Source organism: Aspergillus flavus, chromosome 1 (assembly GCF_009017415.1).
Source record: "Aspergillus flavus chromosome 1, complete sequence".
NCBI lineage: Eukaryota > Fungi > Ascomycota > Eurotiomycetes > Eurotiales > Aspergillaceae > Aspergillus > Aspergillus flavus.
Window position 1 is genome coordinate 1420216 of NC_092406.1, and position 22586 is coordinate 1442801.

The 22586-nt window shown below is 49.1% G+C and overlaps 11 protein-coding genes across 11 annotated transcripts; 7 read left to right on the forward strand and 4 right to left on the reverse strand.

Annotated features, from left to right (window-relative positions):
* Positions 1 to 892: 892 nt before the first annotated feature.
* Positions 893 to 1660, forward strand: F9C07_2278947 (bulb-type lectin domain-containing protein). The gene is made up of 2 exons (XM_041288764.2): positions 893 to 1182; positions 1303 to 1660. Exons 1-2 carry the CDS (start codon positions 980 to 982, stop codon positions 1442 to 1444), a joined length of 345 nt encoding a protein of 114 aa, XP_041141357.1. The 5' UTR covers positions 893 to 979; the 3' UTR covers positions 1445 to 1660.
* An 846-nt stretch (positions 1661 to 2506) lies between these two features.
* Positions 2507 to 5132, forward strand: F9C07_1032188 (fungal-specific transcription factor domain protein). Its single transcript, XM_071507382.1, has 5 exons — positions 2507 to 2776; positions 2829 to 3403; positions 3464 to 4037; positions 4096 to 4456; positions 4508 to 5132. Exons 1-5 carry the CDS (start codon positions 2745 to 2747, stop codon positions 4880 to 4882), a joined length of 1917 nt encoding a protein of 638 aa, XP_071365573.1. The 5' UTR covers positions 2507 to 2744; the 3' UTR covers positions 4883 to 5132.
* A 250-nt stretch (positions 5133 to 5382) lies between these two features.
* F9C07_533 (S-adenosyl-L-methionine-dependent methyltransferase) lies at positions 5383 to 6825 on the reverse strand (the record flags this gene model as incomplete). Its single annotated transcript, XM_041288753.1, has 5 exons — positions 5383 to 5696; positions 5756 to 6222; positions 6278 to 6401; positions 6468 to 6594; positions 6658 to 6825. 5 exons carry the CDS (start codon positions 6823 to 6825, stop codon positions 5383 to 5385), a joined length of 1200 nt encoding a protein of 399 aa, XP_041141355.1.
* A 1454-nt stretch (positions 6826 to 8279) lies between these two features.
* On the forward strand, positions 8280 to 10588 carry F9C07_1032369 (uncharacterized protein). The gene is made up of 6 exons (XM_041288762.2): positions 8280 to 8894; positions 8946 to 8988; positions 9042 to 9213; positions 9266 to 9402; positions 9460 to 9514; positions 9585 to 10588. The coding sequence occupies exons 1-6, from the start codon at positions 8757 to 8759 to the stop codon at positions 10168 to 10170; spliced, it is 1131 nt and encodes a 376-aa protein (XP_041141354.1). The 5' UTR covers positions 8280 to 8756; the 3' UTR covers positions 10171 to 10588.
* A 216-nt stretch (positions 10589 to 10804) lies between these two features.
* Positions 10805 to 11080, reverse strand: F9C07_535 (uncharacterized protein; the record flags this gene model as incomplete). Its single annotated transcript, XM_071511339.1, has 1 exon — positions 10805 to 11080. One exon carries the CDS (start codon positions 11078 to 11080, stop codon positions 10805 to 10807), a length of 276 nt encoding a protein of 91 aa, XP_071365574.1.
* Positions 11081 to 11389: 309 nt separating this feature from the next.
* Positions 11390 to 13072, reverse strand: F9C07_1032790 (uncharacterized protein). The gene is made up of 4 exons (XM_071507384.1): positions 12593 to 13072; positions 12387 to 12529; positions 11623 to 12318; positions 11390 to 11554 (listed from the first exon to the last, which is right to left on the reverse strand). The coding sequence occupies exons 1-3, from the start codon at positions 12947 to 12949 to the stop codon at positions 11862 to 11864; spliced, it is 957 nt and encodes a 318-aa protein (XP_071365575.1). The 5' UTR covers positions 12950 to 13072; the 3' UTR covers positions 11390 to 11554; positions 11623 to 11861.
* Positions 13073 to 13195: 123 nt separating this feature from the next.
* On the forward strand, positions 13196 to 13468 carry F9C07_537 (uncharacterized protein; the record flags this gene model as incomplete). Its single annotated transcript, XM_071511344.1, has 1 exon — positions 13196 to 13468. One exon carries the CDS (start codon positions 13196 to 13198, stop codon positions 13466 to 13468), a length of 273 nt encoding a protein of 90 aa, XP_071365576.1.
* A 659-nt stretch (positions 13469 to 14127) lies between these two features.
* On the forward strand, positions 14128 to 16681 carry F9C07_2135859 (choline transport protein). Its single transcript, XM_041288761.2, has 9 exons — positions 14128 to 14288; positions 14439 to 14592; positions 14662 to 14732; positions 14788 to 14811; positions 14874 to 14963; positions 15024 to 15106; positions 15167 to 15564; positions 15616 to 15945; positions 16012 to 16681. Exons 2-9 carry the CDS (start codon positions 14467 to 14469, stop codon positions 16492 to 16494), a joined length of 1605 nt encoding a protein of 534 aa, XP_041141352.1. The 5' UTR covers positions 14128 to 14288; positions 14439 to 14466; the 3' UTR covers positions 16495 to 16681.
* Positions 16682 to 18394, forward strand: F9C07_2278953 (uncharacterized protein). The gene is made up of 3 exons (XM_071510340.1): positions 16682 to 17159; positions 17710 to 17891; positions 18007 to 18394. The coding sequence occupies exons 1-3, from the start codon at positions 17051 to 17053 to the stop codon at positions 18040 to 18042; spliced, it is 327 nt and encodes a 108-aa protein (XP_071365577.1). The 5' UTR covers positions 16682 to 17050; the 3' UTR covers positions 18043 to 18394.
* Positions 18395 to 19155: 761 nt separating this feature from the next.
* F9C07_540 (putative ribonuclease p/mrp subunit) lies at positions 19156 to 20403 on the forward strand (the record flags this gene model as incomplete). The annotated part of the gene is made up of 3 exons (XM_041288759.2): positions 19156 to 19635; positions 19718 to 20155; positions 20209 to 20403. The coding sequence occupies 3 exons, from the start codon at positions 19156 to 19158 to the stop codon at positions 20401 to 20403; spliced, it is 1113 nt and encodes a 370-aa protein (XP_041141351.2).
* Positions 20404 to 20833: 430 nt separating this feature from the next.
* Positions 20834 to 22261, reverse strand: F9C07_541 (uncharacterized protein; the record flags this gene model as incomplete). The annotated part of the gene is made up of 1 exon (XM_041284291.1): positions 20834 to 22261. One exon carries the CDS (start codon positions 22259 to 22261, stop codon positions 20834 to 20836), a length of 1428 nt encoding a protein of 475 aa, XP_041141350.1.
* Between the last annotated feature and the right edge of the window lie 325 nt (positions 22262 to 22586).

The window sequence follows — 22586 nt, forward strand, 5'->3', positions numbered from 1 at the left end:
GCAGACCGGCCGGTAAACCTTTGATGATTGGGCAATATGACAGAAGGATAGAAAGGTCCTCCGTGTGACATGCTTCTACCAGCGATGAGCTGTAACCCTGAGATAGCTTGTCTCCGCTGCTATCCGGTCTCTGACCGATTGAAGATGGAGTATATGGCTCGCACGGAGCGCTCAGCACATGCATCGCTGCCTTGCCCCACACACTGCAAGAACCAATGGACAAAGTCTCTTCCACCGCCTCATCGGAAATGCTCTTCAGCTTTTTGTTCCTTTCTCCAGTCAGATAAGATTAGTGCGGGGCAGTGGGTACTAATTTGAAGCGGCTGTGCACCAAAGTACTGTGTTAGCCATGACTTCGGCACTCATTTCTCCACCGATTTACTGCCAAATTTGTTACATAACAGATATCACACCTTTTGGACTCTAACCCAGTCCAAGACATAGGAATTGTCATGTCGTTTAGGTTCCGGGCATGCGATCGACATAGCCGAAAATGCTAGTCCCGATGTGATCGTCCAATGGTACTGGATAGAAAACTCCGCCCTAGGCACACTGTCTGGTGGCCTGCAGTAGTTCAACTCTATGACTCGCTGGCGGAAATACGATGCTCCAGAAGACGACTCTCAGCGTTGTAGTGATTAGCATACTGCTCAGCTACGCCTCTCTTTGCCCCGCAACAGACAACCGCATGAGTGGAGCTGAAAAAGATCGGATCCAGTAGGAAACCATCTTCACGAGCTGAATAGAGAGTGAAGAGCTGAACACAGGACTATTGATCGTCGTCTGTCCTGCGTAAACAGCACAACATGAAGACGCACGGTGTTGAAATCGGCAGAATACTCGGCAAAAGGTTGTCTGATGGAAATATATAAAGGCCATCAAACCCCCTCCATGGTCACTCAACACTCCAGTTTCTCAAGCACATCGATCGCTTTGTCTCCTTCCTTTTCATCTCTATTTCCTTATACCTTCTATCAACATGCCCAACACTCTTGGTAACGGTGAATGGCTCGAAGTTGGCCAGAGCCTTTGGAGTCAGAATGGCCAGGTTGAGTTGAAAATGCAGCACGATGGCAAGATCGCGGTCTACGTGAACGCGGAATGTGTATTCCAGAACACAGCCGACCAGAGGGACGATGTCAAGGGTATCCACATGCAAGAGGACGGTAATCTTGTTATGTAGTAAGTTTACCTTGTTCCCATATCTCTTCCCTTTTGTGCTCTAGTTTCTTCAACCCCCATCAATATATTGTATGTTTGATTTTAAGACTCTTCTTGGCTAACTTGGATGCTACTATTTAGCACTCACGACGGCACTGCCATCTGGCACACCAACACCGCCGCTCCATCGGGCGACAGCACAACCATCTGTGCAGTGCAGAATGACGGTAATGTTGTTCTGTACAAGGGCACGCCTCTCTGGGCCAGCAACACCGGTCACTGAATGGCTTCAACGTTAAGCTGTCCAAGGGCTTATGTGATATGACAACGAGACAACTTGAAGGATGAAGAAACGGGCTCTTAGCTTAGGGGTTGTACCTACTTATTGCATTGTGTACATCTGAATGCAGACAGACACTTGAACAATGTTGAGTACCTTGATGTCTATAGGTCGGCGTTTTGCCTTAGTGCGTAAGCCCTAGTTATTATTGTAATGCAGTAATACTTATTATGATATATAGAAGTACTCCTTGAGAGACATTAATGACGATCTGTGGTTGCTGATGCTCAGTTTTTTCTGGCCTTTAGGTCGAGTTCTCTTGATCGTTGCCACGTAGATACATTGATGAGAGGGGCCGGACTCTAGTACGAATCCTTAGCGCCGGTCTAATATTTTGTGGCTGGCTGAAGGTTCCTTCTTCCGATCTTAGTGCGGGGCACTCACCCTATACCGTATTCCAGAATTATTAGTATAGTTCTGCTATTAAGCGATAACCTAGTATAATATAAGACGATATGAGATCTACATATGGGAGATAAGAATGTCTATACACAAAGAGAATCAACTGAACGTTACACTTCTCTACTGTTACACAGTTATGCACATATTAAAACTCGATATATATATAAATAAACTCAAGCCTTCCGAAGCACTACAGGATCTAGATCGGTATACTAGTAAATAATAGTTATATTGCGACTCTGAGGACTTATTAAAAGTACTGAATTATATTATGATCGAATTGATATAAGATCTTAACAATATAAACTGTCTCATTACTGGTCATGATTGTCCCATGATTGTCCTTCCCAGTCACCTGACTCATTCACGTGTACTCCGTAGTTCTGGCCGAAGAGGAAGGCGGCTTTTTGGATCACGAACGATGAACCTGCGACCGTGAAAATGGATTTCCGCCTTATATATTACAGCATCGATATATCTACCCAAATTGCCTTTTCTGATGAAAATGAAAATGATACAATGGCGAGACTCTGGTGTGGTTCTCGGCTAAATTTTGCGATACGGTAAAAATCGCTTTTGATGGAGGTATTGCGCTTCAAGCCGGGGCCTTGCGAATGATACACGATTCAGGGATGGAACTGGCAGGGTGTTCAAATCATTCTGCCGGGTGGTTTGAAGTTCGGTGACCGACCGCTTGATCGGGATAAAGACCCGGCGTGACTAATGGAGAGTTCAAGATTACTCATCATTCCCGACATTCCCGACACAGAAACCACGCTACCTATCAAATAATCTTGACATTCCCGACTGATCTACAGATTACCAATGAGATACACCGATAATGCGTCTTTCGATATCCTGTGATGCCTGTCGGTAGGTGGTGATAAGATAAACTCAATTGAGTAGATAGTAACCTCCACTGCAGGCAATCAAAGGTCAAATGTGTCCATGACGGCCACCCTCCCTGTCGGCGATGTCAACGCCTCAACCGCCAGTCCTGTGTACTCACAGACCCGCGGTCGTCGCCTTTGCGCCCCAGACGAGACTTATTGCGTGTTCAGTCAAAGACAAGACCGGCCTCTAGGTCGGGAGCAGAAAGCTGTCCGGTGAACGGAAACAATGGCAGACAGTGGTGTCCAGTTGCCACATCTTCCAACCCAATTGCTTCAATTCCCTCGTCCGTACTCATCAATGCCTGTGACATCTATCGCAAAAAGTTTCCTGTGGCCAACTTCCTTCATTACCCGTCACTGATTGCGGAAATCTCTACGAATTCCTCGTCGGTGGATTCGGTATTCGTGGCTTCATTACTCGCCCTCTGTGCGCGATTCCTGCCGGAGCATCAGCTGCAACCTGGAGAGATATACGCCGAGTATGCGCGGGTGCAGTTGGCTCATCGGGCCTTTGAAGGCCCTTCTCTTTACTTGGCACAATCTTTGGTAATCGTTTCGTTATACGAATGGGGGTCGGGCCGCCCTTATAAGGCGTGGATGTACAGCGGTAGGTAGTATATAGCTCGCATATTCAGCTGAATCGAAGGTTGCTCATACACACGAATAGGAATGGCTACATACATGATTCAATCGCTCCTGAAGACTGCAGACGACAGTATGGAACACAATCCGGATGAGTTTCATGCCTCCCAGATTCAATACGAACAGCTAGTCCGCACGTACTGGTGCTGCTTCGCCCAAGACTGTGAGCTGAGCTCTGGTGCCCGTCAACATTTCGCCCTATCTTTTCGCCAGATATCGGTACCACTACCCATTGGTGACCATGATTTCAATTTTGGTCGGCGAGCATCTCGTCGCCTGATGCCTGCTAACCTCACCCGAGACTCTCCTCTTTCCGCTGCGATGACCATTGATCACGGCTTGACGATCGTCACGCGCGGCTTCGACATTTTTGTGCGTATCCTGCGCTTTGCGAACGAAAGCCGTCGCGGCCGGACATCATCATCGTTGAACACCGAGCTATCGCCGCAGAAAACATGGGAAAATCTCAAAGAGGAATTGGATGAATGGCGATCCCTGCAGGACGTGACGGTCCGGTATCCAAGTACGAGTGCCCAAGCACATGTGGCGCTAGGATACGGGGAGCTTTTCGCCTACATCAACTTGGTCTATTTCATGAGGCAAGTCTGACTATTGAATTATACACCCACTGGTACCAAGGCTAACTGCGACGTCTAGCGTCCTCTTTTTACATCGCGACCGCGTGCTATCAAGTCTAAAGCTTATGCATGACCCGAATCATGATCCACGGGTCGCAACGAACTTGGAAGAATCCACCTGGTGCGAGGCCGCGATCGAAGAGCTGTTTGAAGCGGCCCAGAATATCGGTGGCATTCTGTCTGCTCTGGAAGCCTCCGGTGCATCAGTAATTACTCCTTACGCCGGCTTCAGTGTCTTTGTCGCCGCTCATATCAACATGTACGGCACTGTTTCGCCACGAGGTTACCCAGGGGGCCAAGAGCGGGCTGAGCAAGAGAAAAGAGGCAATTTTGCATATCTGGAACGACTTTGTGACTTCTGGCCAGTCGGCCATAGCTGGGTATACTGGACTGGTTTCCCGGGTCAGTTCAACAAGCTAACCGTTTAGTAGTGGCGAACCGTGCAGGAGGCCAGCAAATTCTACGAAACAGCGAAAAGTAACCACGAGCACACAGCTTCTGGCGACCGCCCGGGCCATCTCACTCTAGCCAGCACACTGGATGAGTATGGAGATATCCGTTGTTCGCGTCCTCGTCATGATATCTCTATATCGCGTAGGCGGGATACATCTGGAAGGGATGCCACCATGCCCCAAAATCATGGTCCAACAGGGTGTCCAGCCCATGCCAACATAACCTTTAGTGAACAGGTCATGTTGGATCCACATGAACTTGAGACGGAAATGATGCAATGGCCCTTCATCGATGAAACGTGGTCGTCCGGGTTTGATACTGGATTTGATGCTGCATGGCCGAACCCGGGCTAGCCAATAAAGCTTCGAAGTTGCCAGCAATTGGTCAATACGTTGAGGATGACCAGGGTCTACCTTGCGAACATGGTAGCATGGGGGGCTCTGGATCCACGCTATGTGGGAAACAAGCCTTTGATTGGCACAGCTCATACGGTAGAAGCCGGATGTGACATACATAGTACAAGGGTTGCGACAGGAAGACATCTTCAATGCCGAGGCCTGGTGGGTCGCTGGCAGCATCCGGTCACCAAAGGAATTCAACGTGCATGATCAACAGGCATGTTCAAGTTAGGCCCATGGACCTAGTGAGCGGCGTGTGACACCAACGCGCCAGAGGGATTCCTTATCAGATACCGAGTACAACTAAATCTTCCACCCCTGGTAAGGAATGAAAAAAATACTACGTCAATCAAGATTAGTGCATATCATCATAATCAGCTAGACATACTCCTCAACGTGGCGGTCTTTACAAACTGACATTCACACATCGGCGAGAGCGATAGCATGCCACAAGCTTAGGCCAACTCCGCCTCAATAATTCCCTGTCCATCCCCCTCGCGGGTCCAGAACTTAGTCACCTTCAGACCGGCAGACTCCAATAGGTTTGTGAATCGCTGGCGTGTGCGCTCTAGTCCGGAGCAGAAGACCATCACTGCAATATCGGTCATTCCCTCTAGTGCTCGCGCGTTCTTATCGGGGATAATATACTCCTCCATGAGAACCTTTGAGTAGCCGCGCTCCATGGCAGGGACGAGATTCTTGATGATAAGGCGCGCCTTATCGTCTGACCAGTCGTGGAAGATGTTCCGGAAGTAGTAGACACGGGCACCTTTAATCGACCTTTGTCAGTAAACCTCACGGTATTCGCAACCGAGAGTAGATCTTTACCTTTAATGGGCTGTTCCTGAGCGAAGAAATCATATCCAACCGCATCAATGCCGTTGCCTTCCAGATCGAGGGCGGACCGTGCCTCCTCAATGACCGTGGGCAGATCCTCTAGGACCAACTTACCCGGCGCCTCAGGGAACCGTTGCTTGAACCCGAGCAGGTCATGTCCGCGACCGCCACCGATATCCACTAGAAGGGGTCCATCCGAGCCTTTGTGAGCACTGGCGAGGATCTGATCGGGGATGGGGAACCAGTCGGCCCAGTGAGGACGATCCGCACGCTGGCCTTCCATGAAGGCATTGAAGCGGGTGAGGGCAGCAGGGTTCTCGCAGAGCCAGGAAAAGCCATCTTGCTTGAAGTTGTGCGCATATTGCAGCGGAGCAAACAAGGGATCCTCGGGACTTTTGTATCCGATGACTTGGAGGTACTCGGGAACTTTCTGGATGCCGGGAAGGAACTCGAGGAAGCTTTTATTGTGTCGATGGTTAGGTCGAAGAAAGACAACAGGGTAGGGATGCATACAGGGACTCAACGACACCGATTGACGTCCGCTGGGTCATTTCCTTGGAGAGGGCCGTAGGGAGGTATTCACATGGTTCTGGCTCCTCAGCGAAACCATGGGCTACGAGGAGACGCATCATACGCTCTATCGAAATAGTCCTTCTGAGTCAACAGATTTGCTGTCTCTATGTGAACCTTGTTGTATACTAACCAACCAATAAAGGATCTGCGGGCTTCAGGACCGCAAGCTCGTTCAACAGCACGGGGGATGTGGCGTTCGCCAAAGTTGGGAACACATTCAAGTCATGAGCCACCTTAACCGCCATGACCACGGTTGGCTGATCGAAATCACATAGTTAGGCCTACTACCGAACGGTTATAATTGATTAACACAAACTCACAGAGTAGGCAATTTTCAAGATCGCATCGCGAGGCTTTTCTAATGCGCGTGCCAATTTGAGCGCCTTCTCCTGGGCCTCGACCCGAGAAGTATCCGTGGGGTCAGACTGATAAACATCTAGCGATGCTTGAACCTCTACTAGGAGCTTCTTAATTGTGTTGTGGTCCATGATGTTCTCTGTGGTCAATCCTCGAGTTCTCGCAGGGGGAGAATTTGAAGGCAAGACCTCTATTCATATGATAAACACGCAGTACTCTAACGGCTACTATCCAACCTATTCCTATACTATAGGATACTATATGCACGATGTGTATCCACTTGCCTGTTCGACAACCTGACAGTTGATGCTAGACCGTCACTCGCCAATCATCTCATGCGGCGCATGACGAGACGTCGAGTCCCACAGACTTCTGACGTTCGTTGCGTGCACCAGCTTGCTCATCAGCCCGTGTCGTAAAGGGTGAACGGTTCACAATGTGACCTGCGCAACAGACTTTTGGGATACTCGATGGTAATGTTTTACCCTATACAGTGGTTCTCTTAAGACTCCGCTTTATACTAATATACAATGTCTCTCAAGCTTTGCTGAGTCTCTGCCATGATTGCTTGTCTGTGATTCAAAATGCCGAAATGTCTGCACAGCATTCAGGGAGATCCCAGAGCCCGAAGGATTTAGAGCCTTGACACATTTGGTAACCCGTTGCCGTGGTTGCTTGGCGCATGGAACCAAGGAAGCAATATTCCGTAACGGGCCCACCTGGGATCGCCTCTGGGAAGCCGCCGCCGCGTCAACGATGGAACCATCACAGGGTATTAAGGTTCGCAGGCCAGGGCGGGATCCACCCGCGCATTGCAGATAACGAATGGCCCCAACCGAGGCATATCAACCTTGTCTATAGTTGGAACTGTTAAGCACGACACGACGCCTCCATCAGATCACACGGTATGCTCATCCCTTGGCCTGGGCCCTTTGGCTGGTTCAGGGAATGCTTGCTGAGGCTATTGATACTATCGATTGTCACTTGCACTACCATAATCTACCAAACCCATTGGCCGCTAATTGAACTGGAACACCATGGCCAATGCCCGATATTCACCACTGTAGTAAAGTGGTGGGACCTACTCGTGCTCCTTCCGACGCCGTGACCTATTCGTCCGTAGTCGCACTATATCAGCCTCAACTAAAGCCCCGGTGAATCGCCGAGGAAAGACAGACCAACTTCCGAGACGAAATGGACCCCTATGACGGGCCCCCTTATGCATTAGGTTTTTATTCTACACATAGTGATGTGGGTATAGTGTCTCCACCCAGGCTTTGACCCGAGAATGGTCTATGGTGGCTCGACGATGAAGCCAACAATACTGTCTGATCATCTCTTCAATTGGTCTCTCGTTGGGGGATGAAGTGGACTGCTATGAGTAATAAGACTGTACCTCCCAGTTGTCACGCTAAGTGAAACGGATTATGAGTAGGATACCAACACTTCCAAAATTTCAGGAGTATGGGACGGCAGATGATGAGGAGGATTTGGATATTTTCGGGTTCCATTGATTCCAAATCGAAGTCCGCCACCCGAAGACGGTCGCTTCAATTACCCTTCGTGTAAAGGAGGGTGGCGCTGCATGATTGACACGCTTCGGTCGTTGCATATACTCTGGATGAAGTTTCGGCGTAGGGCCAATATGTCGATCGCCCAAAAGTTGGTCTTTTTTGAGTAGCCTAGGGCTTCGATCTCTTCGGAATATTATTCCTCAATCCCTAATTCTGTACTCCTAACGTATTAACTCCCAACTCATTCGGCACGCTCCAGGTGACTAGACACGGGAAGTTCGATAGCCTCAGCCACTGCATTGAAGAGGACAAGGGTGTAGGGACTGGTCTGTGATCGCTTCTGCTGGTCTGTCTCTATCGGGGGTTATCCTCTATGGCTCTATTTACTTTTCTACTTCCGTTCCCATCGATACTGAATGCCAATTTGGTGATGCCGCCCATTTAGACCGACTCTGGGTCCCCCAATTGCCGGTAACCTACGGAGTGAATCCCACAATCGTATGACTTTCGCGCTCCCTTGTCGTTAACACGAGAGGAAAGACCTGAATATGGCCTACAATGTAGCGGCGGAGCTCTTTGCTGAATGGGCCATTGGCATGGTGGTCATAGCAGTTCGTTTGTATGCACGGTGGTCTATCGGCAAGGCCAGCTTTTACTGGGATGATGGCTGCCTGCTGCTTGCGATGGTGAGTTGGACTTTTTTAACTCATGTACGGCCGCCGCTAATGATTCATCAGATATGCTGGACTATATTTACCGTGACCTTGTATTACTGTATCGGTACGCACCTGACTTCTTATCTTCATCTCGAATGCCTTTTAACTGTGAACCAGATGTGTATGGGTCTAATATCGGCCTGAACGAGAAGACAGCAGAGTTGATCCCGGACGAGAAGGTGTCGGGAATTAGAAAAGGATCAATATGTGCTTTCATTGCCTGGATTACCTACATCTGCATGGTGTGGGCCTTCAAGGGCGTGCTCGTCTTTCTCTATAACCGGCTCACGTAAGTTGCACAGCGGAATGTCTTGAAGTAGTGATAATACTCACATCACCAGGATGGGACTCGTGCAACATCGGTTGACTATGATAGTGGGAGGTGCTACTATCTGCACGTTCCTTATATCAATTTTCTTTCACCTGTTCGACTGCATGCCTATACGTAAGAACTGGCAGGTTAAACCATATCCTGGTGGTAAGTGTGACCTGCTTATAAGAAACCAACCTTTGTGTCAGGCTAAGGAAAACGTAGACCAATGTACACTACGCCCCTTGAACTATATCCTCATCGAGGCTCTAAGCATAGTGTATGTTATCTTTTCTCACTTGATCTTTCTCCTTCCTCGCGAAACAAAGCTCATCAGTCCTTCGTTTTAGGAATGATTTAGCAATCATGTGTGTCCCGATTCCACTCATTCTGCACGCCAAAATCCCCCTTTCCCAAAAGATTGTTCTCGTCGCCCTATTCTCCTCCGGCATCTTCGTCATGATCTGCGCCGTTCTTCGCGCGTATCTTTCCGTCCGAGACATCGATCACCTCCCCACCGCACTCGGCTGGGCTTCGCGCGAAGGATTCGTATCGGCATTCATCGTCTGCGCACCGGGAATCAAACCTCTCTTCACCCGAATCGGATGGTTCAAGTCATACGGATCCTCAAATAACTACGCCAACAAGTATAGCTCGACCCACAAAACCCGGACGGGGAGATTTACCTCCCGACAAAGCCGGGAGTTCAATACGCTCAATTCTACAAATGAGGTGCATCCGTATGAGATGTCTAACATGGCGTGGAATGGCGGACGACGGGATTCTTCCGCTGAAAGCCAGCAGCATATCATTGAGGCTACCCCTCAAAAGCGTGGTGATAGCCCTGAACATGGAATTGTCGTAACGACGGATGTTACGCTCGCTCATGAGGTCTCACCTACGGAGTTAAAATCGCCGGGGCGGTGTAGAAGCTGAAGGTCTTTGCTTGCTGGGTGTATATTGCTGGGCATTGAAAACTTTCCATTCATTTATATGTTTTTAAGCTTCGTCGGCCGCTGCCGAATTTATATTAGTATTCTAAGAAAAAGTGATAACTAGGAAGGATTCACTCTTAAGTTGCTGTAGCACCTATATGTGATGTGCAAGCTATTGTGCTATCAACCTCACATGAGCCCAATTAATATCAGGAAGAAAACAAGAAAATGCATCAACGCCTAAAACGAGCTCCTTCCCTCCGCGCAAACTAAAAGTCCATATGCCATATATCGACGCCTGACTCCCAGACGACGTCCGAGTCCTCGGTGGCATGGCCCTCGATCGGGCTGGGCATCTATGGCACACGCGAAATTCGTCACGAAGCTTAGGCTATAAAATCCAATCATGATTCTCACAAACAAAAAGGTGAACACATGCACATGCCCATTTTCAGTCACAGGGTACTTACCAGCATCCCTCGATGAAAGACCGGTCTAGACACCCAGACATTCCTGAAAGTATTCCGGTTATCAACCTAAAAGATAATAAAGAGTCGAAGGGGGGTAAGGACCACTCACACATACTCCAAGATCATCGTCACCGAAGGTTAAAGATCAATCGCCCCAGAGTCCGATCAAGCCCCCATGCATAATCGCCCGCCCACGGGCATTCTCGCCATGGCGAAGGCGTGGATATATCCGCCCCGGTATTCGTCTTCTGGGGACTGTTCCGGTCCACCATAGCCCAGCAGTTTCGGTGTTCTTGGAGAATATTCCCTTTCGTCCTCCAAGAGACGCTCCAGTGGGGCTTTGGTAAGGTGTTCACCAGTCATCTTCATGCTTTCTGTGTCCGCGGAGGCGGTTGAACTTATGCGCTTCGAAAGTTTGATCATGGCGCCTACTTTGTCCATGTCTTTTCGGATGAAGAGAGGAGCTTGTCGCTCTGGAGGTAGTTCTGAGGCGATGTGGTTTGTCAGGAGGTATCGTTTGTTGTTGATTACTGTTGAGGTATTCGCCGTCTTCTTATGTTGTTTGCGCTATTGAAGAGGTCATGATGCCCACGATGTTGTGAAACTGGAAGCTAAGATTCTAGGTGACTTACTTTGCGTTGAAGCTAGGCAGAAGCGTGGAAGGTGTCAGTGACATAGGGATGAGATATATGAATAAGTATACACGTGAGTGACGGCTTGAGCTGTAGTATGGAAACAGTATATGGATTGAGATTCGGTATATCTAGCTATGATCTATCAGGTATGGTATGTAGATGTTGCTTGTTGCTTGGTTATGTTGTTGGATTATTGAAGATAATAGCATTGGGAACCGTAGGGAAGTATAGCGATGCTAAGCCATGATTATATGAATTTAATATACTGGTTATATATCACCTGTGGTTATAGTATTAGTTGCATTCTACTCAACCAATAACAAGGTTGGTAGGAAGTATAGTTCTTACCGTTGCCGGGTCAGATCTAGTAGGGTAGTACATCGAGGCCATTAGGTGATACATATGTGCACTACTGATTCTATTGTACTACCCAGTGGCTTGACGATTACAGCAATTATAAATATCGTGGAAGGCTATCTTGGTCGACGCCTTGTTAGCGATTCAACTCATTCGTAAATCCGTTCACATTGGAGACTATTTGTGCGTAACGCCATCAATACAAGGGTTGTGATAGACCAGCCATCAAATTACAAACTATCACTTCTCTCGCTGCGCCGAGCCGCACTGACGTTCCACGTCCGAGTCTCCCGGATCATTCCTGCTTGACTCGACTGACTATCGGCGTCCCAGGCCCGCGACGCTGAGACCGTGGTCATATTCCCCTGACCGGAGGCGATGGGGATGAGCTCATGACCGTTGTGCAAGTGATTCGGATCCGTGTGCCGCGACTGATCGTCTCGGGTCTCGGACAGCGGGTTAGACGCTTTGGCGGACGTGTTCTGATACTCCACTCCTTGGATGCGCAGTCCGTTCGACTTGAGTTGATTCAAGAATGGTTTCAGTTGACCCCAACAGGCGGTGACTATACTCGCGCATTGGACCGTCTCGACGGCAATGGCCACGCCGTAGTCGTCAAAGCTTCGATCGGGGGAGTTTGCGACATCGTGGATCAACACAAGTTGGGCAATTGATGGGAGGATGACTCTACAGACAGGCGTATAAGATTAGCAATGGTAAACCCCAGAAAGCATTCGAAAAACGGAGTCGCTCACAAAATACGGGACAGGAAGATCGTGGCAAACACCGCCTTTTTTTTGAACGACGCTTGGATGCGACTGATCAGCACCAGCGCCTGGACGATGATAAAGATGTCGGTCACGATGTTGGAGGCGCAGAAATAGTACTGCCAAGCGTTCTAGCCACCATGATTGGTCCGTCAGCACGTCTCGACTAGTGTATCAAGCCAGGGGAGGTCTACCAGATCAATGCATGTGCCGCTAGTATCCCAGGGTCGCGAGGCTTGGCACTGGAAGGCACTGCCAATGAGTGCAACAACCGCCCAGATGGTCAACAGAATTTGCAGGATGGTCGCATGAAAGTGGTCTCGAGATACAGGCGTCAGGTTGCGGATAAAGACTGACAGCGATAGTTTCGAGAAGTAGAGACTTAAGGTAAACACCAGGAATCCCGCATACTGTGCCTGTTTTGCGGACGAGATCCCATCAGCCATAGTTCTTCCTTCACCTGCTAGCGCATGCGGCCGATTCCGGTCTAAAGCACACCTTCTGAATTGCTTCCCAGTGCAAAGCGTCGATAACCCCAACATGATCGCCATAGCCGTTGTGGACGGCGACTGACATACTGACCGATCCTCCGATGGCGAATAGCTATCCCGGGATGGCAAGAATATATCAGCTCAGTGCCTCGATCTGTCGCCAGCGTGTCCATCAGACGTACCAGGGATACTATAATCAAGTAATCATCGCTTGTGAAGCGATGGAACATCCACAGCTTCGTGCCGAGCCTCGTGAGCACGCTGAGGACGGCGACCACGAGGAGGAACCAGTTGACTACATTGAGAATGGGAGCTCTGCGATCTTTATCGTGGAGGAAGCGACCCATGGATGCGATTCCAGGCGATCAGGAGACCTTGCAAGTGCTGTCAAGGGTGGTGGATTACATTGACAAGGAGGTGATTATTGTGGGAGAGGGTGAATTGATGAGAACGTCTCTCGATTCTTTGTATAAGTTGGTTTGCGCTTATCCCACAGTGCGCCTGCACATCATCCTTCACTCCCCGGTCCGCCGAGAAAAAGCATTATGGGTCGGTGAGATTTGGAGGAATGCCATTTGATTGTTAGTCAAAGGTTGGCAGCAGGGGGGTTTATCTGACGGTGGAAATTAGGTGGTTTTCGAGATTGTCTTCTGCGTAAGAAAAGTGATATAAAGTTTGATGGCCTGTCGCGTGCGTGACCATTGCCGAGTTTCCTGGACGGATGTCACCCTCAATTAATTTCTAGATAAAGCAAAGACCCACGGCGGGCACTACCGACCGCCTTACCACGGGGCAAGTCGGAACGTTGGTTCGGTTGGTTACATTTGGCTGCCATGGCCAAGAGGAATGGCGTGTCCATTGGTCACGCTTAACTTAATCTCCGCCCGTGACCCGGAAGGCTTATTGAGTCTTAATGTTTACACGTTGTTCCTCTGGATATATACCAAGTTGATCGTCTAGAAATGTGCAATACATGAAAAATAGAAAAATACCAAAGATAGAGGCACGTGAGGAGGAATGTTTGTTTTGTATGGCAAGTTTGATTAAAACAAATGTCTCAACCCCTCGTGGCGTGGACTGGACATGGATTCCTCTCTAGCGTGACAGGGATTCTGTCCACTCAACTCGGTCTGGCCGTTGGACTTGACCAGGATGATTATCAACTCATTCATTACAATCCTGGCGTGTCAATCAGAATTTTTCAGACCGGTGCGCACTAGTGGCCTTCGAGCATAAGGTCCGAGTAACACCTGGGACTTTTTGACATCCCCAAATTAATTTTCCTGACAGTGAATGTCACCCTGATCGCATTGCGGAGGGGGAAATAAATCATGGCCACAACAACTCTCCCATGAGCAAACCGAACGATCCTCTCCTCCTGTTCGTTCTGTCAACTGTGGTAAGTGACCTGTCCCAAACACCTCTTTCGTGCCTTAATAGCCATCTGTTATACGTTCGAGGTCTATCAAACAACCCAATTGCCATCACTCATGCACGGATCAACTGCTCTATCACATTGACTAACCCGATTGATCGGATCCTCTGGTAGATTACTCTCACGGTGAACTCCAGTCACAATGACATCGTATGAATTGAAAAACCACGTACCCGCCAATAACGAGGTCCGCATCTCGGGTGGTTATTCCACAAAGGATCACGATAATGCTGAGCTCGCGCGCTTGGGAAAGAAACCCGTTCTGAAGGTCTGTCTCCGATGTGGAAAAAGCAAAGATACCCCCGAAAGTATACTAACGGTCGCTTCCCATTGCTAGCGAACCTTCGGAATCTTGTCGAGTCTCGGTTTCAGTTGTACCATTCTCGCCACGTGGGAAGGGTTATTTGGGTAAGTCTCGCGCCTTCCAGTCAATAGATAGTGATCGCTAACGTGTGCATTCCAGTACCTTCCTCATCCCTTTGCAAAAGTTCGTACCTCCATCATCCCCCAATCGTTGACCAATGAACGCGATATACTAAAAGAAACCAGTGGTGGTCCAGCGGGCGCGGTCTACTCGTTCATCTTCGTCTGGACGGGAACAGCATGCTCCTTCGCGGTGCTTTCGGAGCTGGTCTCCATGTAAGTCAGAATCATTCAAGATCAATGGAATTATGAACCAAGACATTGATGGTTTAGTAGGGCACCAACGTCCGGAGGGCAATATCACTGGTGTGCGATGCTTTCCCCGCCGAGGATGATGAAATGCCTGAGTTACATCACCGGTACGTGTATCTATTTGGTTTTCATCAGAATTAAAAAGGACTGACTGTGATCTTACAAAGGCTGGGTGACAACCATTGGCTGGATGTCTGCTTTTACCAGTGCCAGCTTCTTGGCGGGGACGGAAATTCAGGGCGTTGTGACCCTCGCGCACGAACATTATGATCCCAAGCCATGGCAAGGCACCCTGATCATGTGGGCCGCGATATTACTAGCTCTGGGGATCAACATCGTCGGAGGAAAGTTGCTTCCCAGATTCGAGACTCTGGTTCTAGTCGTTCATACCCTGGGATATTTCGCGATCCTGATCCCCTTGACGTACATGGCCGACCATAAGTCCAACCAGGAGGTCTTCAAGGAATTTGTGAACAGCGGTGGGTTCCCGACAGACGGGCTGGCCTTTTTTGTCGGCATGACCGGATGTGTTTTTGCTTTTGCGGGTGGTGATGCGGCGGTGCACGTAAGTGCCTGGGTGCTCTGGAGATGAAATGCGCAAGACTAACGGTGGCAGATGGCGGAAGAAGTCGCAAATGCCACGGTCGCAATCCCACGCGCGGTTCTTCTGAGTGTTTTAATCAACGGTACCCTTGGGTTTACTATGTTGATCGCCACCCTTTTCTGCATGGGAGACGTTGACAAGGCCCTCAATACGCCTACCGGGTATCCGTTCATTGAAATCTTCTACCAGGCCACCGATTCCATTTCGGGGGCGCTGGGAATGAGCTCGGTCCTGCTCATCATCGCCGTTTGTTCAGTCATTGGGATGCTGGCGGCCACCTCGCGACAGTTTTGGTCGTTCGCCAGAGATCGCGCGGTACCCGGCTGGCGCTTGTGGAGCAAGGTACGTTTGATGCCTAGCAATGAGTCCCTCCAATGATCGACCCCAGCTGACCATTGCTCTCAATAGGTTTCCCCGCGAACATGCATTCCGACCTATTCCATCCTTCTCACTATGACCGTCGCAGCTCTGCTGGGACTTGTTAACATTGGATCCGCTGTGGCTTTGAACGGTATCATCTCCATGGCGGTGTCAGGCATCTATCTTTCTTATCTGATTGTCGCAATCCTACTTCTCTACCGTCGTTGCACGGGTGAAATCTCTTTGTATAGTGACGGAGAGGACATGCTGGTCAACGTACCTGGTGCCAAGCTGATGTGGGGACCATTTCACATTCGAGGCATCTTCGGCACCTTGATCAATGGCTACGCTGTCATCTACATGATCATTGTGGTGTTTTTCAGTTTCTGGCCCAGCCAGATGTCCGTTGACAAAACGACGATGAACTTCAGTGTCGTCGGCACGATCGGGACGATTATCCTGGCGCTGATCTACTATGTCTTCCGGGCCCGACATGTGTACACTGGACCGGTCATCGAATTACATCGGTAGATAGGCTCTTTTTGGAAGGCCAAATGTACCAAGGTGCCAGGGAAATGTCTTCTTCCTGTCTTTGCTGGGATACTGTGAAAAGTTGATTTTGAGTCTAACAGTAATGAAGAGTCACTCCTATCATCAGATACGAGGGAAAAATTAATCATATATATTAATTCATAACTATATTCATTTCTCTCCTATACGATCGTCTCTCTTTTGCGCTTGTGTGCGTCATCCTACACACTGGCGAGTGCCCTGTAAACCTGGGAGCATAGGTATCGGGTACATATATCCAAATATAGATACACCACACGCACATTTTACCTGCAGAGACGATATCAGAGTCTGGTGATCAAAAGCTCCCCACTTGAAGTCACGCTTCTGGCAACTCACAGAGAACTCACGACTTTGCGCATCCTTGCCAGATGGCTTTGTTTCATCACACTAGCTAGTTTCAGGCTGTTGGGAAATATGATGGAAGGATTTCAACACGTAAGAGAACATCTAGTCCAGATCAAGCAGTACAGAACGAACTGTTTGACCCAGGAGGGTGTGTCTCAGTGCTGAGCAGATGGGCATGTTGGGTCTGTCGCCCCAGATGGGAGATAGAATTCCCATACGAAGATTCGCCCCACTTGATGCCAGTGCACTGGGTGGAGATCATGTTCATGTTTATTCAGGTGTGGCGGTGCCAGATGTCGATCTACCAACAATAGTATTGTACTATTAATAGGCAGTTATTGTGCTTTTAAGCTTCAGCCTCGTAGTCACTGCCGGATGTTGATGCCTAAGTGCACCCTGCAGGCTCATATCATGAGTCTTTCCCAATAGTATTTCCTATGGCTATTCTCCTCATCAAAATCAATGAAATCAACACATTTTGGCAATGGGGCTATATTAGTTAGTAACTATTGTAGAAAAGTAATATACAACAATGTTTATGACTAGAGCCAGTAGGCCGGTATATATATTCCACTTCAGGTAATACTACGTATCGCTGAGGACTCAGATCTATTTCCGCAGGAGTACTAACTGAACACCGAGGTTCTAACGGCCACTAATGGCTCCTCGCTTGCTCTTGCCACTTCTCAGGCTAGCACGCGTACTGGGACTTTTGATGATATTCGGGCTTCCTTGACTCTCGGTCTGGGAGTGGATCCTTGAAGGATTGAGTGAGAGTGAGCTGTCCTGAGCGGTGAGGCAGCGATACGGCGCAAACACACCAAACAGCCTCGGCAAATACAGCAAATCAAGCAAACCTCCCGCTGGGTCGCCTCACTTTAATTGAATTGACATTGATTCACTGGCTCCTCTCCGCCAAACTGAGTGAGAACCTCATTTCCAACAATACTCATGTCGCGTATCCCGCAGGAATCAGGCCCCGATCGGGGCTGAGCGATGCTGGCCAGCCAGTGAGATTCTCTCTGTGTACGGCCTTGTTTTTGATCCCAAATTCTGCCCGACGATGCAGTGACAACAGTCCAACCGTAGACTTCCGCACTTGGCCTGAGAAATGACCCTAGCTAGCCCAAGGCACACCCTGCCTTGCGTGCTGTGTCTTGATTTCCATGCTTGATGTGTATATAGTTTGTTGTCTATCTGTTCTGATGGTCCCCAATTCTCCCTGACGTATCTTTCAATTTCTCACTCTTTGCACTCTTTTCCTGCTTCTGACTTTGTGACTTTATGTTTTGTCGTTCCAAGTATTGCATGTACACTTGAACCACCACCTTTTGCAGCGAAACTATATCCCCTCCCAAGGCAAGTCTTTCTTAATCATTGCTTTTCTCTCTCTCTCTCTCTCTCTCTTTCATGTGCATACTAGCCGGTATGACACTGGACATGTTGGGTGTTTAATAATGCACACTCACATATCTCCCTGGAATTTTAATCAAACTATCCAGTTTGATTCTGGACACATGGAGTGTTGTTTAATGTTGCACACTCAAATCGCCTTGGGATATTGCTATTGACAAGATTCAAAGAAGGCTATAAAGATATCATACTACCCAGTTTGATTCTGGACACATGGAGTGCTTTTTAATGCTGCAATTCGCATATCTCCCTGGAATTTTGATCAAACCATCCGGTTTGTTTCTGGACACGTGGAGTGTTGTTTAATGATGCACACTCGCATATCTCCCTGGGATTCTGTCTTCGACAAGGACGGCCACTGTGAGCCACGCATATCAGTGTGAGACCTGAATCAAAGAATAGCCAAGGCTTACTAGACTTCCTTGTTGGAATTACAGGATGGCTCCAGGCTAAATCTGAAACAATTGAACTAACTATTACCCTGAACCAGCCAGGGTGGATCACTCTGGAGTGCCTGGATGTAAACTGCTAATTGATACGCTTGGAAAGGACTTTTCCATGGATACCCTGGCATGATTATAACCTTCTCGTTGCCATGTCTGCAGCCGCAGTCACTGCCTGGGCCTGGACATCTAACCTTTCCATTACAGCACTGAACGTAGTCGTCCTCACTGGCAAAGGTGTTTGGCGAAAGTGATGATTGCTGATGCTGACCAGCGATACTAGACACCTTGCTTGAGCTGCCCGGATCAACACTTCGAAGTGCTGCCATTTTTATATCTACTTAGGCCTACGCCATCAAATATCGGGCCTCAGCAGTCTGCATTCATATCAGAATCGGCAAACAAAATATAATCAAACATGGCCAGGCTACCACGCTTGACCCCCACTGCTACATTGAAAACAGATGAGAATGACATTCCCACTGGGGATACATCTACTCTCCATTTGCAACGATCGCGGTCGTCAGGCTGCTCTCAAGAATCAATACCACCACCGCTCTCCTCAGGACCCAAGGAAGCCGTATTTAGAGAAATGACCTCGACCTCACAGAAATTATCCTATGGTATCATCACCATCAGCGACCCCCCAAATGCAACAGCGGATATTGTCTTCGTCCACGGACTGATGGGCTCCTCTCAGCGAACCTGGTACCATGAAAAAGGTAACATCTACTGGCCTAAGGACCTATTGAGCGTCGACCTTCCCCATGCCCGCATCCTGGCTTTCGGATACGAGGTCAAAGTGTGGCATCCCTGGAACCAGGTCTCACAGGAATGGATAACTGGGTATGCGACTGACCTACTGGGCAGTCTGTCCGATTACAGAACGCTTGGCTCGGTACGTACGCACATACGGGATCCCATCGGCCCATCTCCCACCCAGTCGCCTGCCAGTCACAAGCCACTAACTGCGCGCAAAGCGGACTCGACCTTTGGTCTTCATCGCCCACAGTCTGGGAGGATTGGTCTTGCAAAAGGCTTTGGCAATGGCGCGCGAGAGCAGAAATTCCGACTGGCACCTCCGCTGTTTGGAGACATATACAACTGGACTGTGTTTCCTAGGGACGCCCCATCGAGGAGCTACGTTAGCGACGTGGGGCGAGCGTCTGGCTAGAGTGCTGAATATGGTCAAGCCGGTTAACAGTCAAATTCTTGGTCTCTTGGAGCCACGATCGAGGGAGCTACTGGAGATGCGACGGTCCTTTCACAATCTTCTAGAAAGACGCAAGGACGAAGGCGCCCGGATCCGGATTGTGTGTTTCTATGAGACTATCCCGATGTTCAAGTCGTGCATTGTCTCAGAGGAGTCAGCCACCATCGATGGTGAGGCTAACTTTCCTATCTTCGCGAATCACATGGTTTGTCTCCCACACTCGACTCAAAGTATTCCGGCTTTGTTAACAATCAAAAGGATATGGCTAAGTTCTCTGGCTTCGACGACAGCGGGTATAGGAGTATCATTCGCGAGGTGCGACAGCTTGTTCGCGAGAAAGATTTGGGGTATCTTTGCCCCAGCTGTGAGAGGCGCTGGCGAGCCGATCTTACTCCTGGGGCCCAGTACTTTTGTCCTTTCTGTGGTCAGCATCGCTCTGATTGGAACCTGTAAGTCTTGACTTGGATACGAATGATAATGGTCAATTTACTTTCTATGTTCATATTTCTAAGATAAGCTTCCCTTCTCAATTCCTTTTGTTACTTCTCCATTGTTCTCGGGGCTCTCTTTTTCTTGATGTGTGAGTTCCAGTGTGCACTGTACGTTAAGATTCGGAACATGTTTGAATTTTTTAAACAATATCACGTGGAACGATGGTGATGTGAGTCCGATGGCATGGAATAGAATATGTTGACTATACTCACCATGTCCCGGCTGCACGTTTTGCAAGAGTCACTTACTAAATGTCGTCCATTATAAACCGGGTAAAGCACGCCAATTCTCGCAGGTCCAATATATCAACAAGAGTATGGACTCGGATTACCGAATGTCGATCTATCAAGAATATAAAAAAACAAGATATATGGAAACGTAAACCAAACAATCACGGCTCATCCCCCCTCACCCCCGGAGTGGGATAACTCGGTCCATACGCAACACGCTCCAGATGAATCGACTCAGCTGTCTCCCTCCGACTCTGGGGCACAATCTCCCGCGTACTCGATTGTCTCGAGTGCAGCGTCGCATCCCGATCGGTGCTTTCCGGCAGTGAAACGGTCATCTTCTTATCGAACGATGAATTGCTAGCCGCGTGCTCCGCTGCTACGGCAGCCTTGCACCGATGGCTCATCGCGAAGGGAACGATAGCCAGACAGGCTATCCACCACGAGAACATGATCGGGAGAGCGCGATACAGCTGGTCCTCGCAACCGTCGCTCCAGATCTGGACGAGGACTTGGTATAGCTCGTGAGCTGGGAGGGCATAACCCCAGCGATAGAACCCGGGACTAAGTTCGAACGGACTAATGGAGCTTGCGACGTTGATGATAGCCCAGGTTAGGATGCAAAAGGGGAGGAATTGCATGGGGATGAACGCGGTCAAGATATCGACGATAAGGAAGTTGATGTGCATGTACAACCAGACACTCATCCAGGAGAGTACGAATTGGTTGCTGTTGACGTCCCATGACTCTCTATATGCCCAGATATATCCGGCCATGCATAGTGATCCGATGAAGGTGTATGCGAGCGAGACACACAGACGGAGGAGGCCGTTGCGCGTCGGCCCTAGTTTGGTGTAGAGGTGGAATTGCGCCGAGATGCCGTTCAGGGCCATCATGAAGAAGAATTGTTGGATGATGGGCATTACCATTGAGACGGTGTTGTATAATACCCGGCTGCCTTGCTCGGTTACTTTGATGTTGATTTCGTTTGCTTGGATGGGGTCGAGGAAGGCTTGCAAGCTTGCCGGGTTCTTCGATAGGGGTGCAGTGGCGAGGACGTTCGATGCATTGCGGGCGTAGTATGCCGACTTTGTCACCTGGACCAGACTCATGATACTGGAGTAGATTGCACTCTGTGAAAAGGCTGGGTACCGTGCTCCGTTCCAGATGTACGTGAGGGAGGTTCGATTACCGTTGCCCGTGGCCAGGGCAGCGGATAGGTTCGATGATGCCCCTGGATGGGCATACACTGCGCCCCAGTAGTCGCCTTTGCAGACCGCCGTCTTGACGTCTTTTGGTGTTGGATATTCACTGGCAGGTGATTGGATAAGTGACGGGAACTCGTCACTGCTCAGCATTCCGTATGCATCGACCACCGACTGACCGACCACGTCTCCATCATAATCGACGTAGAGCATCTTCAACTTATGAAAACGGGTGCCATCACGATATTGCGTCCCATAAAGATAGCACATATTACCCAGGAACAGAAGTTGTAAGAGGGTAAAGCTGATACCCAAGCCGATCAAGAAGTTCTTTCGCATATCTTTGGAAGACGCCCCCGCCGGGGAGGATGAAGTCGCTGTCATGGCGGAGGTTGGTGTGAAGTGAGCACAACTATTTTGAATCCAAAGATCGGCGAGGCCCGCTATTTATTTATCTGCGTTTTGCCGAACATCTCTTTTACCTTTTTAGCTTTTGATAGCTCCAAAGTTAGAAGTCCGATCTATTGCATCACTTGTTTCGGGCTGAGATTAGGGTTCCGCTGACAATGTACAAATCCAGCGAATCAGAGACGTGGAGTAGCATGACTAAGCGGAAGAAGCACATTCGGAAAAATAGGGGCATCAAATAGCGATGCCAATAGTGTGAATCTCGACGGTGTTCCGCCACCCCGAATGCCGAACGGGATCG

Coding starts and splice junctions, on each gene's coding strand:
- F9C07_2278947 (XM_041288764.2), top strand. CDS start 980: ATGCCCAACACTCTTGGTAACGGTGAATGGCTCGAAGTTGGCCAGAGC. Junction 1,183..1,302: donor GACGGTAATCTTGTTATGTA/GTAAGTTTACCT, acceptor GCTACTATTTAG/CACTCACGACGGCACTGCCA.
- F9C07_1032188 (XM_071507382.1), top strand. CDS start 2,745: ATGCGTCTTTCGATATCCTGTGATGCCTGTCG. Junction 2,777..2,828: donor ATATCCTGTGATGCCTGTCG/GTAGGTGGTGAT, acceptor CCTCCACTGCAG/GCAATCAAAGGTCAAATGTG. Junction 3,404..3,463: donor TAAGGCGTGGATGTACAGCG/GTAGGTAGTATA, acceptor ACACACGAATAG/GAATGGCTACATACATGATT.
- F9C07_1032369 (XM_041288762.2), top strand. CDS start 8,757: ATGGCCTACAATGTAGCGGCGGAGCTCTTTGCTGAATGGGCCATTGGC. Junction 9,214..9,265: donor TTTCTCTATAACCGGCTCAC/GTAAGTTGCACA, acceptor TCACATCACCAG/GATGGGACTCGTGCAACATC. Junction 9,515..9,584: donor ATCGAGGCTCTAAGCATAGT/GTATGTTATCTT, acceptor CCTTCGTTTTAG/GAATGATTTAGCAATCATGT.
- F9C07_1032790 (XM_071507384.1), bottom strand. CDS start 12,949: ATGGCGATCATGTTGGGGTTATCGACGCTTTGCACTGGGAAGCAATTC. Junction 12,530..12,592: donor GCGGCACATGCATTGATCTG/GTAGACCTCCCC, acceptor CATGGTGGCTAG/AACGCTTGGCAGTACTATTT. Junction 12,319..12,386: donor ATCTTCCTGTCCCGTATTTT/GTGAGCGACTCC, acceptor GCCTGTCTGTAG/AGTCATCCTCCCATCAATTG.
- F9C07_2135859 (XM_041288761.2), top strand. CDS start 14,467: ATGACATCGTATGAATTGAAAAACCACGTACCCGCCAATAACGAGGTC. Junction 14,964..15,023: donor CTTTCGGAGCTGGTCTCCAT/GTAAGTCAGAAT, acceptor ATGGTTTAGTAG/GGCACCAACGTCCGGAGGGC. Junction 15,565..15,615: donor GTGGTGATGCGGCGGTGCAC/GTAAGTGCCTGG, acceptor TAACGGTGGCAG/ATGGCGGAAGAAGTCGCAAA.
- F9C07_2278953 (XM_071510340.1), top strand. CDS start 17,051: ATGGGCATGTTGGGTCTGTCGCCCCAGATGGGAGATAGAATTCCCATA. Junction 17,160..17,709: donor TCATGTTCATGTTTATTCAG/GTGTGGCGGTGC, acceptor CACACCAAACAG/CCTCGGCAAATACAGCAAAT. Junction 17,892..18,006: donor TGAGCGATGCTGGCCAGCCA/GTGAGATTCTCT, acceptor GACCCTAGCTAG/CCCAAGGCACACCCTGCCTT.